The sequence below is a fragment of the Ictalurus furcatus genome, chromosome 13, assembly GCF_023375685.1.
Source record: "Ictalurus furcatus strain D&B chromosome 13, Billie_1.0, whole genome shotgun sequence".
NCBI lineage: Eukaryota > Metazoa > Chordata > Actinopteri > Siluriformes > Ictaluridae > Ictalurus > Ictalurus furcatus.
The window spans coordinates 20404835-20418302 of NC_071267.1; the positions used below are offsets into that span (position 1 = coordinate 20404835).

General features: G+C 38.3%; 1 protein-coding gene across 1 annotated transcript in view; it reads left to right on the plus strand.

Moving 5' to 3' along the window:
* prkcea (protein kinase C, epsilon a) overlaps positions 1 to 13468 on the plus strand; it is a 68106-nt gene extending 54638 nt beyond the window's left edge. The window contains exons 12-15 of the mRNA XM_053639105.1: positions 7454 to 7592; positions 7682 to 7870; positions 11033 to 11179; positions 13300 to 13468. Of these exons, the coding sequence (XP_053495080.1) occupies positions 7454 to 7592; positions 7682 to 7870; positions 11033 to 11179; positions 13300 to 13446 (622 nt within the window). The 3' untranslated portion in view covers positions 13447 to 13468. The remainder of the gene's footprint in view (positions 1 to 7453; positions 7593 to 7681; positions 7871 to 11032; positions 11180 to 13299) is intronic.

Below are 13468 nucleotides of genomic sequence, written 5' to 3' on the forward strand. Positions count from 1 at the left end.
TACTTTTTCATTATCTGCAGTGGTAGAGTTTTGTACATAATGAACAGGAGGACTAAAGGAAAGAAAGATTAACTTAGTATGAGTTATCTTAATCAGAAAAAAAATGTATTGGGAATTGGTGAGTAATGGGGGAGGGAATTAACCTGTCAAACTCAACAGAATTTCACTTCTCCCCTGATTCTTTTTCTCAACTGATTCTTTGAACTTAATCTTCTTTGGACTCTTTATTCGCATGAAAGAGGTTATAGATGACAGCTCTTCAAGTGCCCCATGTCAACAAAAGAGTATCATTTGTTTTGATTACTACTTGAGCTTTTACAGATGTCAAGCGCAAAAATGCATGAAATAACTGTCATCACTACATTTCAAGCTGTCATCAGGTCATATTTCGGATGTTTCTTTGCAAGTCAGAACATACATATAATTTAATATTTGAGTACTGTTTAAAAGTTTGTGTGTGTGTGTGTGTGAGTTCAGTAAGACAGACAGAGGTACAACTGCTTATTTGTATAAAATGACTTTATGTAAATACGAAATACAGTGATTAGGAGCAGTCTAAAAACTTTCCCACACATTGTTCAGTAATTCCTGTCAGGGATAAGGGAGTAAAACACGACTGGTGGATCCAGACAGAAATATATCATAAAGTAGCATCTGCAAATGTTTTACACCAGGCCCTTGATATTGAAAAATCTGATCTTATCTGAATATGTCTTATGACTGACTACTATAGTAGGTAAAGTTTAACCATGATTTGCAAATGTTGTTGTTGTTGTTGTTGTTGTTTTTAATCAGAAAATGCACCTTACATAATGTAGTTATGGTTTAAAAAACAAACTGACCCTAGCCTATCCAAGCTGACCCTATCCAAGGCTGTAGATAAACATTTTTCAACTTCAAATCTGGAAGCACTTTTCTGGAAAAAGAAAGGAGCACAAACAATGAAAACAAAATTAGTTTCACTTTATGAATCCAAAGATCTCATTCTGGATCAGTACTATGTAAACTGCTTTCTGTTTACTGGCATTATGACTCTGGGCTTTCCCGTTAGGGTTTTCTTCAAAGAAGGTTTGAGAAATATTTGAAAGGTTTGTTTTTTGTCCCTGAGGAATAGAGAGCAGGAGAATGAGAGGAGCATGCTTTGACTTGCTGTTCTAGCTGTCCAGTCTGATTTAAATCTCCTGCCCTGCAGCACTTGCATTCTCTCTGCTTCGTCTAACTGTTGAAGGCATTGGACTTCTGATAAGAATGCTGCGAGTTCAAATCTCGGCACCACCAATGCACCCAATGTCGTTGGGTCCTTGAGCAAAACGCTTAATCCTCAACTGCTTAATTGTATCCTGTCTCAATTGTAAGCCACTCTGTAAATGTTATGCTGTGGTTATTTGTTTGTATGAAGTGAGTCCAGGCTTCTTGGCTGGGCTGGAATAGGGGGTTATCGTGACACAGAGACGTGAGTTTGTCCTGAAGTCCTATGGAACAATCACTCCACACTAATGAGGAACACACTTTCAATAGGGTCTGATTGAGTGTGTGTATGTGAATACATATGTGTGTATGCCTGTGAGGCTTAAACAAAGGGGGGGACGAAGCAAAAATAACATCATCAGGGCTTTGTAAACTATATCTACAAGCTGAGAGTCCAAGGGAGCACAGGACAATGTGTCACGTCTCCAATCAGCAAATGTTAGCTAGGAGTTTTGTCAGGTTTAAGATAAGAGTCCAGTTGCTTAACCAGAAAACTCGTAATGCAATGAGTTGCTGAACGTCTGACCGATTGAATGATTCCAGAAGTTAATGTTTCTGTCAGGGTTTTTTTTTTTTTTTCATTGTCATTTTGAGCAGCTCTCAGATTGAATTTAGAGCACTCAAAGCACAGCCTACTGGGAATCAGGCAGTGCTGTCATGTTAAGTGCATTTTGCTCTTAAATCATTTTTCCCCCAGTCTCCAAAATAGAACAGTTACATAAGATCAGTCTCCTGGCTCTTGTACGAACAGTGGCTCACAAAAACACCTCTGCTGGAGTGATGCTGGTGAAGCCATGTTGACATTTTTTACTGTTCAACCATCAAAGCCTAAGTCTTTTTCCTGGGAGACTTTATCTGGACATCTGCACACACACACACACACACACACACACACACTCACACACACACACACACCAAGAGATAGTATAAGAAAGGAAAATAGACATGCAACGCTGGAGATTCTAGAATTTGTTGAAAAGACTTAATGACCTAAATACATTTTTTATGAACATAATTTAGGAATAAACATGAAGTTGATTATTGATTGTCACCACCCTGAAGTTGATTATTTTCCAATAACAGCTTATTAAGTCTTTATTCTTCTTATACCACAGGAATTTGCCAATGCAAATATGAAAAAAAATAAAGAAGGACACATAAAAGGTTTTATCTGTTTATAGTCACATTTGATATTGTTGAATGTCTGCAGGGGGCCACTGTAGCTGGAGGTGTTCGAATCCCACCTCCGCCATGTATGCACGGAGTTTGCATGTTCTCCCTGTGCTTCGGGTTTCCACCAGGTACTCTGGTTTCCTCCCCCAGTTCAAAGACGTGTGTTGTAGGTGGATTGGCATTTCCAAATTGTCTGTATAGTGTGTGTGTGTGTGTGTGTGTGTGTGTGTGTGTGTGTCTGTGTGTGTCTGTGTTTGTGTGCACTGTGATGGGTTGGCACCACGTCCATGGTGTCCCGTACCTTGTGCCCCGAGTTCCCTGGGATAGCCTCCAGGCTCCCCTTGTGTAGGATAAGCGGTATGGAAAATGGATGGATGGATGGATGGAATGTCTGCAAATAAGTTTTACTCTGCCTTATAGTTAATAAGACAAAAAATTTAGCTTATGTTACTGAGAGACTTTCCTGTGTCAGAAACGTTACAGCTTTACCTCTATCTGCTAAAAAGTACTGGAGGGTCCTTCCAAAAATGCTAAATAAATGTGTTGCTTGTTACTATAGAAATGCTAACATTACAAAGAGTACATTTAATATTAACACCTTCTGACTAAATAGAATCAACAGCACTATGTATAGGAGATTATAATCACCTCTAAATTTTGCATAAATGAGTTATGCATGTTATTATTCATGAGGGTTCCGATCTGTCCTTGAAAATCTGGAAAATTATAAACTAGTTTTTTGAACTCATGGAAAACACCCAGAAAATATGAAAGTGAACAATATATCCTAGTATTATTCTAGAAAAGTATAAACTTATCCATAAACTTCCAGGGCCCATCAGCAGATCCAGATTTGAATTCCTTGTTCTTGTCTGATAACTAGCTATAGAACTAGTTGTGAAGGGTTGTTGCTGTTTTGAGAGTAGTTACTAAATATTATATAGTAGCTAGTGATTATCCTGCTTTTAAAGGGTTATGCCACTGACATTCTATATAACTTGTAAAAAAAATAAATAAATAAATGATATATAATATTACACACACACACATAACATTAGGGGCCAGTGAGAGTCACTGTCTAGATCATGTCACCCAGCAGAGTCAGTTTACTTACAGTAAATGTACTTATGTATTGCATATTAAAAGAAGAATCCCATTGGGTTAGAATTTTATTTATTTGGCTTTCTCACCAGAATTGGGATTGTTAAGATTTAAGTGTCAAATTATACATATTTTTCTTTCCTTTATTTTTTACAATCCATGAAATCTGAATGTTGTTCATATTCTTCTTGGTTCTTTGGTTTTTGTTTTGTTTTTTTTTGTTTGTTTTTTTTGGCATGGGGATTTATTGTGGTAGACAGGGGGACTTTAAAATGAAATAGTTAGTAAGCTCTACCAGTGAGTAATTCTGTGTATTTAACATCTAACAAAAGATCAAATGAGAATTGTTTGAGGAATGGTTTATCTCAGTGTGTTTCACAGTTAAGGGTCATTAGAGGTCATGTTGTTGACTTTAAAGTTAAAGATGTCGGCAAATGTGAGTCATCCTAAGATGATGATCCGTGGGCAGCAGCTGTCATATATAAGGTAAATGTCCTAGAAAGTTCCTGGAAAATGATTTAATAAAAAACAATGGAATCGCTGTAATGTCATTTGATGCCATATTCAGTGAAGTATTGAAATGAACTTTTTGTACTGTCACTTTATGGATCTTCACTCTGGTAAAAAGAACATATTACTAATGAGCTGACATACACACTTCACACAACAGATTTTTTTACCACTCTGGATCAACATCAGACACATCAACACTCACTGCAACACATGATGAGGACAAATATGCAGCGTGATGCCTCTCTCATTATTTACATTGGAAAGATGCTTAAGTAGCACATGGCAGAGTCTAATCTGAGTTCACCTTCTCTGCTTCCTGGCCTGCTCGCCTCAAACAGGTGCTTAAAGCCTAATGAGCTGCATGATGACAAACAACACTGAGCATGAATATTAAATACTCCTGTAGAGCAGACTGTAACTGGATTTTCTGTTTATGAAATGTCCCAGTGGTTTGTTTTGTTGTGAACATTTTAAAGTCATGCTGCTCTATTCCTTTCATCATCTTTTATACATCGGTGCATACGGAGTTCTTGAACTGTTTGAGTTGGAGTTTTTATTTATGATTGAAATAAATGGTACAGGTCATCTGTATGTGCAGGTTCACTAGCAATTGTTTCATTCCTCACAATAGGTGTGGATGATATGGCCAAAAAAAACAAAAAAAAAACATATCATGGTTTTAACCATATTATGTTATGTATGATGTCATTTATCAATACTGATATTTGCATACCTCTCTTCTTTACAGTGATCCAAGCTGTACAAAATGTTTGAACTCTTCTCCATTTCTGATTTTTCATAATTGCATTGACATGTTTGGTCCTCATGCTGAGAGCTAAACACAGCAAAGTCTCAAGTAAAATGGCACATGTAAAATCAATTGTAGAATTTTTGTAAGCTCTCTTGTTAGTACATAAATTAATTATGCAACCACATGCCAAGAAAACTATTTTATTGATCCATAATTATCCAATATAGATAATAAAGAAAGTATATACCCAGGATCAGACTGGAGCTCATGAACTCTAAGCCCTTTCCCCTGAGACACCGGCCCAAACATGTAATCAGTCACTGCTCCTTACTCTGCTTTCAGCTTCTTGGAAAAAGGAAAAAAAAAAAGCTTATCATCAAGGACAATCGCATAAGCCATGTTCTTCATTCCTGCCTCTGTGAAGCCAGTTTGTCCAAGAGTATGTGACAATCACACATGTGCATGACCTGTACTTTCCGTATATATAGACTCACATACCAGGATCAAATTGTTGTGTGATTTTGCCTTTGTCTTTATGCACCAAAGCATTACTACATTCTCTGGAGAAAAGAACCATAAATATGACATCCCTCACATACAAAACCACTTCTGATACGACTGGCATGTCACACATGACAAAAAATGTCATGCAAGCTGACAGATAGAGCTCCTATTGATACATGTTGAGATCCCTGACCTTGGTCTAGATTCCACTGTGTAATCTTCAATGGTGTGTGCAGAGAATTCAAATATAAGAGTGCGGAGGCATATATAGCTCCCCTCACCCTCCATGTGTTCTTTCCAGAAGCCAGTTAATTAAGCACAGAGATCAGACCTTTTCAGATAGGTTCAGTTTGATTCTCACACTCTTGAAACTTTACGTTACTGAGAAATGATATGTGCGTGTTTATGAGTGAGTGACTGAGGACATGGCCTAAGGGATGGAGATCTGGAGGAGGAAGAGCAGGACTCTGGGTGGATTGGTACAACAGGGGAAGGCAGCTGAGATGGAAGGATAAGATGAAAGCTGGCACTTTGGGTGGTCTAGTAGGTAATGACCTGCTAGGGGCACTGCAATGGCTTCTCAGTGTACAGACTGTTTACATGTTCATTCAGTCAGATGCTACATGACTCAAGCCTTTCTGACTTCTAAGACTCCATACTTTATTCATTTCTCAAATATAAGGGTTACATACAGCATATTTCATATATATTTGAAAAGCATTTGAAAACTGGTCGTTATGGAAACTGGCGTTATGGAAACTTTGAGGAATTAGAGTTACAGGCTTGTGTTTCCACTGCATTTCAGGGATCCTCTTTATCAGTCCGCATTTTGTTTCCCCTTTTTGCGGGGCTTAAAGGTAAGTCCTTAAATGCAGTGGTCTAAAAACATCTTGGACAACGCTACTCATGAATCCGCAGTAACTGTACTTAGGTAGTTTTAATAATCTGATTGGTTCAGAAAATCAGCTTAAGCACCTGCATAAGCCAACTCTGAATATGCAGAAATTTTGCAGTGTAAATATGCTTTCGAAATTATGTTGCCAAATTAAGCCACTAATAGTGTATGCTTGTTAGAGAAATGTCACTCCATGAAGATTGCGCTTGAAGAGTCATCCATGAACAGTATTGCAATGTCTGCCACAATAGTTGCTGGGATCCTATGAAGGAAACACCAATTGTACTCCCATTAATTTTTCTCAATAATTTGGTGATCTGCCTATTTCCACCCACCTGTCAGCCTTATCTGCACGCTTCCACATACATGAGCCCACAAACACCAAGGGAGAAACAGTAATGTCATCCCTCTCACCTAGAGAGCACAGTCAATTTTGCTCTCTTGATCTCCAGCCATGAGTGACCGTGGCATCATTGGGATTCAAACTTGCGATCTTATGAAAACAGGGCAGCTGCTTTTCTGTTGCGCCACTTGGGAGCTGTTTGTTGGTATTTTTAAAAGTGGCTTTTAAAGCATGCTTTGTTTTATAATGGTAATACAACATTGATAAATCTTTTCTCATGGGGACATGGGGCATAAAACAGATAAAAGCTTGCATAATTATACTATCACACTTGAAACAGACATTCTTTATGTCCATATGTGCTCAAATTCTCAGATTGGTTAGTAAATATTTTGTTTTGTTTTTTTTACTTAAGGTGGTTATGCTGCACCCGTATGCACCTGGCTATAATGAGGCCATTACTGTTCGTGTTAAGACCTGTTAAGACATAACCCTTTGTCAGTGAGTTCCCATAATTTAGTGTCTCTAGTAGTGGTGCTAAACCTTAAATAATGGTTGTACTTTGCAAAACCATTACTTTGACATTGTCCTGTAGTTTTTGATGTTAACCACCAAAATGGTTCCTCATGTTGACATGGGTTATGTGCAGATGAGGTTCACCTGGCTCATCTGACGCTATTTTTCTAAAGACCTTGGTGACCTGTGCACTTTTAACATCATAACCAGAAATGCAGAGCTATTCTGCCAATACTGGAGCTATTATGCCCTGGTGATCTCGACTGTCACTCAGCTCTAATCACAATTAACCTCGGGAGAAAAAAAAAATCATTCTGTTAATGATTTACAGAAGTGATTACTCTCTGCAGAAAGAGTACTCTCCCCATCACTCTCTCCTTCTGTCTTGTTCTTGCTGTGCTTTTGTCAGAGACCTGAAGCTTGATAACATTCTTCTGGATGCCGAAGGTCACTGTAAATTGGCGGATTTTGGCATGTGTAAAGAAGGAATCCTGAATGGTGTCACCACAACCACCTTCTGTGGCACTCCAGACTACATTGCCCCTGAGGTACAAAAATAAATGAAGAATTCAGACTTTTCTTGTCTTGCTGTCAGCATTGCTTGTCTGTGTATGTAATATTGCACACCTCTTCTAAGATCCTTCAAGAGTTGGAGTATGGCCCATCAGTCGACTGGTGGGCTCTGGGCGTGCTGATGTATGAGATGATGGCAGGTCAGCCACCGTTCGAAGCTGATAATGAGGATGATCTGTTCGAATCTATTCTCCATGACGATGTACTCTACCCTGTTTGGCTCAGCAAAGAGGCAGTCAGCATCCTCAAAGCAGTGAGTGACCTCTCCCTTATGAGCTACTGCACTTATAGTGCTCTTTTTGTCCTCCCTCTTCTTGTTTTTCTCCATCTCTGTGTGATTTCTGTGACGTCTTTTCCTCTAACTGCTTCACCCCTTCCTGTTCATTTCCTACCCTTTGACCTTCTTCCCTCATTTTCCCTTCACTCAAGTCCTCCTCAGTGGTGTCTCCATTTAAGCAGGTTCATGTGTTTGTGTTCATGTGTACTTCCCGATTCTCCAGTCTGGCAGCCTTCATATAGACCCTTTTCACATGACGTCACGCAACTTCCGTTCTGACTCAAAGCAGTGTATGGTTACTTCCGCCAGCATAGTGGAACACTGTGGAGTTTACCCAGTCCTTTCTACATCTGCCAGAAATACGTCTAGATGACGTACAGTGACTTGCAGACAAATTTTCACTTACGACACGTTCTAAACTTGATAAAGGATACAAATTCTTCATTGAGCAGTACCTGATTGATTATGAAGGTAAGAGTTTTTGTATTGTTCAGCCCAGCTTACATTAGCGGAGGAGTTAGGATAACGGTGGTTGTTAGCTTTCTCTTCTGCAAATAGAAAGTCTTTAAGTCCTTATTCTTGATTCATTTGCTATAATACAGACCTCAAACTCTTGTTGCTATCGTGTTTCCATATTACTGATGTTAGCTTTTGATTGTGTATTGTTAGATAAAAGTCAGTAACGTATTCATGGTTAACGTTGTGCCCTTTCACCAAAACATTGCATTGGAATATGATTTCGAATGTAGTTGTCGATGAGGGGACAGTGAGAGGGCGTTATCACAGGTCCATGAGGAAAAATAAGGAGGTTCATCAACTTCAGGTTTTTCTGATTGTTGTGTTCTGCTGTGGATGCAGAGGTGAGCGATTATACGTTAATATATAAAGTAAACACTTATTAACACTTTTTAGTAAACAACACAGGCCGAGAGCGATGCATATTTGTCTTGTTGCTGCTAGCTAGTCTACTTTCCCATCCAAGGCAGTTACACATTAAAGAATGGTAAACTGGAAATGATCAACATTATCAAAAGAATCAAAATACAAGAACCCATAAAAATCCATTATTGTTCTAGACTTTATCTTTCGTGTTGGTTAGCACGTTCCTGCATTTTCCTGAAATATCCAGCGTGCATAAGGAAAAACGGAAGTACGTATACACTGCTTTGTGGAAAGGCCGAAGTTTTCTGACCTCATTGTGAAAAGGGTCTTTTAACATCTAAAGAGTGAAAATCAGAGAGTAAATTAGCGGGATTGGAAAAAGCTTTTTTTTGTGCTGTTTACTGTGGGCTTATATATAGACACACAAATATGCTCACAAAATGTCAGATTAGAGTCAATGGTAAGTGGTTTCCTTAGTGCTTAAATTGCACTTGTTTTCCTGAGGTATTCTCAAATATGGCACTGGTGTAATTTTCACGTTTGGTTGGCAGTGTATCTCAGTAGTCAAGTCACTTACCTTCAAGTCAAGTCTAAAAGAGTCTGGTAGGGATCAGACTCTTTTGTACAGCATGGTGTGATAACATATTTGAGATCCGACATTTTGTTATTTACGTTGTCAAGTGAGTCGTACCTATGCTGAATATGGTTACCTTTCTAACCAGGGTCCCAGGAGTATATATGGGAAAGATATATGGGTTGTGCAGGAGACACTAGACAATAACATTTCTAGCAAGACTGTACATCACAGCGGTTGTAGTAATAGTGGTAGTAATACTACATTTAATGTAAATGAAACAAGCAGTATTAACATGCGATAATCATTATGTAGACCCTCTAGTTCAGGGATGTCCAAACTCTGTCCTGGAGTGCCACTGTCCTGCAGAGTTTAGCTTCACCTTGCCTGGAAGTTTCTAGTACACCTAGCAAGACCCTGATTAGCCGTTTCTTTCCTAGAACTCAATTATAAAATATTGTATAGTAGCACTACTTGTATTGTTCTCCTCTTGATATATTGCTTTGCTTATATTTCATCATTTGTAAGTCGCTTTGGATAAAAGCGTCTGCTAAATGAATAAATGTAAAAATGTAAATGAATAAATGTAGTAGTAGCAGTAGTAGTAGTAGTGTGTCATGACATTTCCATTAAGTAGAATTTGAAAACCAGAAAGTTCCATTTGGATGCCTTCTTTTTGAAAAAACTGTTAACTCTAGTGACAAGTGGGAATATGTCACCACCCTACAATCTCTAGAAAACTCCTCCTATTATCATGTAATGGAAAAGGGATGCAGGTACTCAACCAGGGTACAGAGATTTCTAGATTAAAATCAGTAACAACGCTAAAGCCACATCACACTGTCTGATGGAAAAGCATCACATTCTTATCCTAGTCAGATCTATACTTTTACTTGGCACGTCAGCCATTTCACACAAGTTAGACAGCATCGCATTCTGATGGCCCCACCCATTCTTCTACTTAGAGTAGAACAGGCTGCAACTGCTCAGTGCAAAAAGTAGCCATCAGTCCACAGGTCATTACTGGCATGGTTTAATGTATTATCCGGGTATTATACCTTATATCCCACTGAATTTCCCAGTGTTAACACACTACTCCCATTAAAAGCATGCAATGTATGCTACAATGCTAAGCTTTCTTTTCCAAAACAGCTATTAGTGTTGATTATTATCTATTAGCAGTGTTCTGAAGTCAGTTTGTCTTCAGATTATAGGCAATGTGGGTCCACTTATGATTTTTCAGAACCCAGAACCTAAATTTATTCTTATTTCAATTGTGAGCCACTTTGTTTTGTTGCTTTGGAGACAGCTATATTAAGTATTGAACTTCCTTTTTCAGCACTTTTCATTCAGCGGCAGTTCTGCTTCGTGTTAGCACCATGTAGGCACACTTAGGCCCTGGTGAAATCTATAAATATTTAATGAGTTCATTATTAAGTTACTGTGGATTAGATGTTGAATGTCGTTTTTATTGCCCTTTACTGAAGAGTGACAAAGTAATATTTGTCACTTGCATCAGTTAACGCTTGAGATTTGCCACTTAATAATGGTGTTGCAACATGATCCTGCTAATGGAAGCATGTGTACACAGAGCTACAGGCATGTCGTGCCTGTTTTAAACACTTAGAATATGATCTGTTATGTGAAGAAGCTGAATGTCTAATTTTCTGCTCCATTCTCAGTTTATGACGAAGAGCCCGAATAAAAGGCTGGGCTGTGTGGTGTCTCAAGGACTGGAGGAGGCTATTAAAGTTCATCCCTTTTTCCGGGAGATAGACTGGGTCCTGCTGGAGCAGAGGAAGATCAAACCGCCATTTAAACCACGCATTGTGAGTGCAGTCCTCAAACACACACACACACACACACACACACACACTTGCTATCCTAGTGACAATCTTCCATTGATGTAATTATTAATGCAACTAAATAATGCTATGCCTACACGTAAACATAACCCTTTACTTTAGCAAAAAATAAAAATGCTATTTATTAAGTGCTCACTTTAACTCTTACTCATTAAGTATACAGTGTGCAGAACACAGTAAAACTCACACCATCAGATTAGAGACTGCCTACTTTAACTGAAAGTGTGTCTTTGGTGTCTATGTGGTCTAGACTGAAAGTCAGATGCCACAACGACATCGCTCTGCTTCTGCTTTCCCATGGTCTGTGCCTGTGTGTGTCTGTATGTGAGCTGAGAGAGAGAGAGAGAGAGAGAGAGAGAGTGAGTTTGTGTCTAAATGTGTGTGGTAAATCATAGGGTCACAGAAAGGTTAGATGGAGATGCTGCCACCACTTGCTCTGTTGCCTTTCTATGTGACCGTCTTCTGACCTTCTCTGTCACCACATTGGCGTACCAAGTATCTGTACAAGTACAGTTATGAAAGTAAAGAAGCATCCCTTTCTGGAAAGTTTAAATAGTCCAACATGTTTGTGAAATTATTAGAATAAAGTGATCTGATCCTTGTACTTATCAAAGTCAGGTCAAGTCAAGAATGATGCTTTCCCCGTCGTGCATGTTTTCTATGAGATTTTGCTTATGTCATACAACGAAACAAGCGTTTCAATTGTCATCTCCCTGTTCTGTCCCTTTCATTAAAATATACTAGGTAAGCACAGTGTCTCTAGACGTAATACATAGTCACTGATTACTGGCAGGAAAGTTTTTTACCAGTCCTGATCAATTATTGCCAATTGTAGATTTAGAAAGAAATGTAGCCTCAGAACTCTGAACTTATATGTGCATATAAGGAACAACATTTGAGGTGCAGTCAAATCTTTTGCTAAAACATTTCAAATGAATAGCTCTCCCTCGTTGTATACATGACTTTCAAATAAAATCAAAAGTCCATGCACTGGTTTCTTAATATAGTAGAGATCAAGGAATTTCGATTAGTCTATACTAAATGTAATTACAGTGTAAATTTAGTCATAAGGAGTCTAGTGTGAGGGTTTTATTAATTTACCTAAACATCTGATAAATGTCTAATTTTTTCAAGAGTCTTTTATTATTATTATTTGCACCGTCAATGTGTGGGTCAGTACGTCAGACTTCATTCATTTCTCATTACAAAGTTAATAGTAGAAGTCCATATTTCCCAGTTTGCCTAGCACAGTTCTCATGACTTTTACCACTTTTACCACTGTGAGTGTATCATGTGTTTGACTTCCCATGTCACCTAAAAAACAGCTAGATGAAGTTGAACATCATTCCACGTTTCGTATGTTTGCTTTTTAAAATGTTTAACTTTTTAAAAATATATACATAATGGTCAGCTTTCGTGACGTTAACATGCAGGTGCTGCATGTACTCAGATATTCAGACTGTGTACTAAATCAGACTCAAAATTTTACTCAGCAGTTATTTTTCTATTAAGCAGATTATTAAGCAGATTATCCATCTGTTCAGTCAGTCAAAGTTCATTCACTCAACAGTCGAAATTCATTCAGTCCTTCGATTCCAATTTAGGAAAATGTGAAGATTTTTTCATCTGATTTCTTACTACGCTGCATGTAATACAATGCCACTACATGTATCTGTTTAATGCTTCAAATATTTGTATCTGTATTCGGATTTAAACGTGAAGTGGATGTGGCGTAAACCTAAAGGTTTGTTTTATTAAATATGTAAAACAACTGAGATTCAAATCTCACGCTGTCAGCATGGTGTGTACATTCTAGCCCTAACATTTCCTCAACCTCAGTTACAGCACTCAAGTTCATAATTCTGAATAAATCAATGCTGTAAATGTATCTCAGTCTTTTTTTTTTCTTTTCGTTTTGTTTTGTTGCAAGAGCTTTATATCTGACCCCTCACCTTTTATTTGTTGTATTCTGTGGGAACCCATTCCCAGCACACACCCTAGACTCAGTGAGCCTTTCTGATGCTCACTGAGTATGCAAATGTGTATTTAAATATGCAAATGTATAACTTTCTCTCTCTTTCCAGAAAACCAAGAAGGACGTGAACAACTTTGACCAGGATTTTACACGTGAGGACCCTGTCCTTACCCCTGTGGATGATTCCATTATAAAGCAGATCAACCAGGATGAGTTCAAGGGCTTCTCCTATTTTGGAGAAGAGGCGCTATCTTAAATGTCAGCCTCTAAGCACCTGT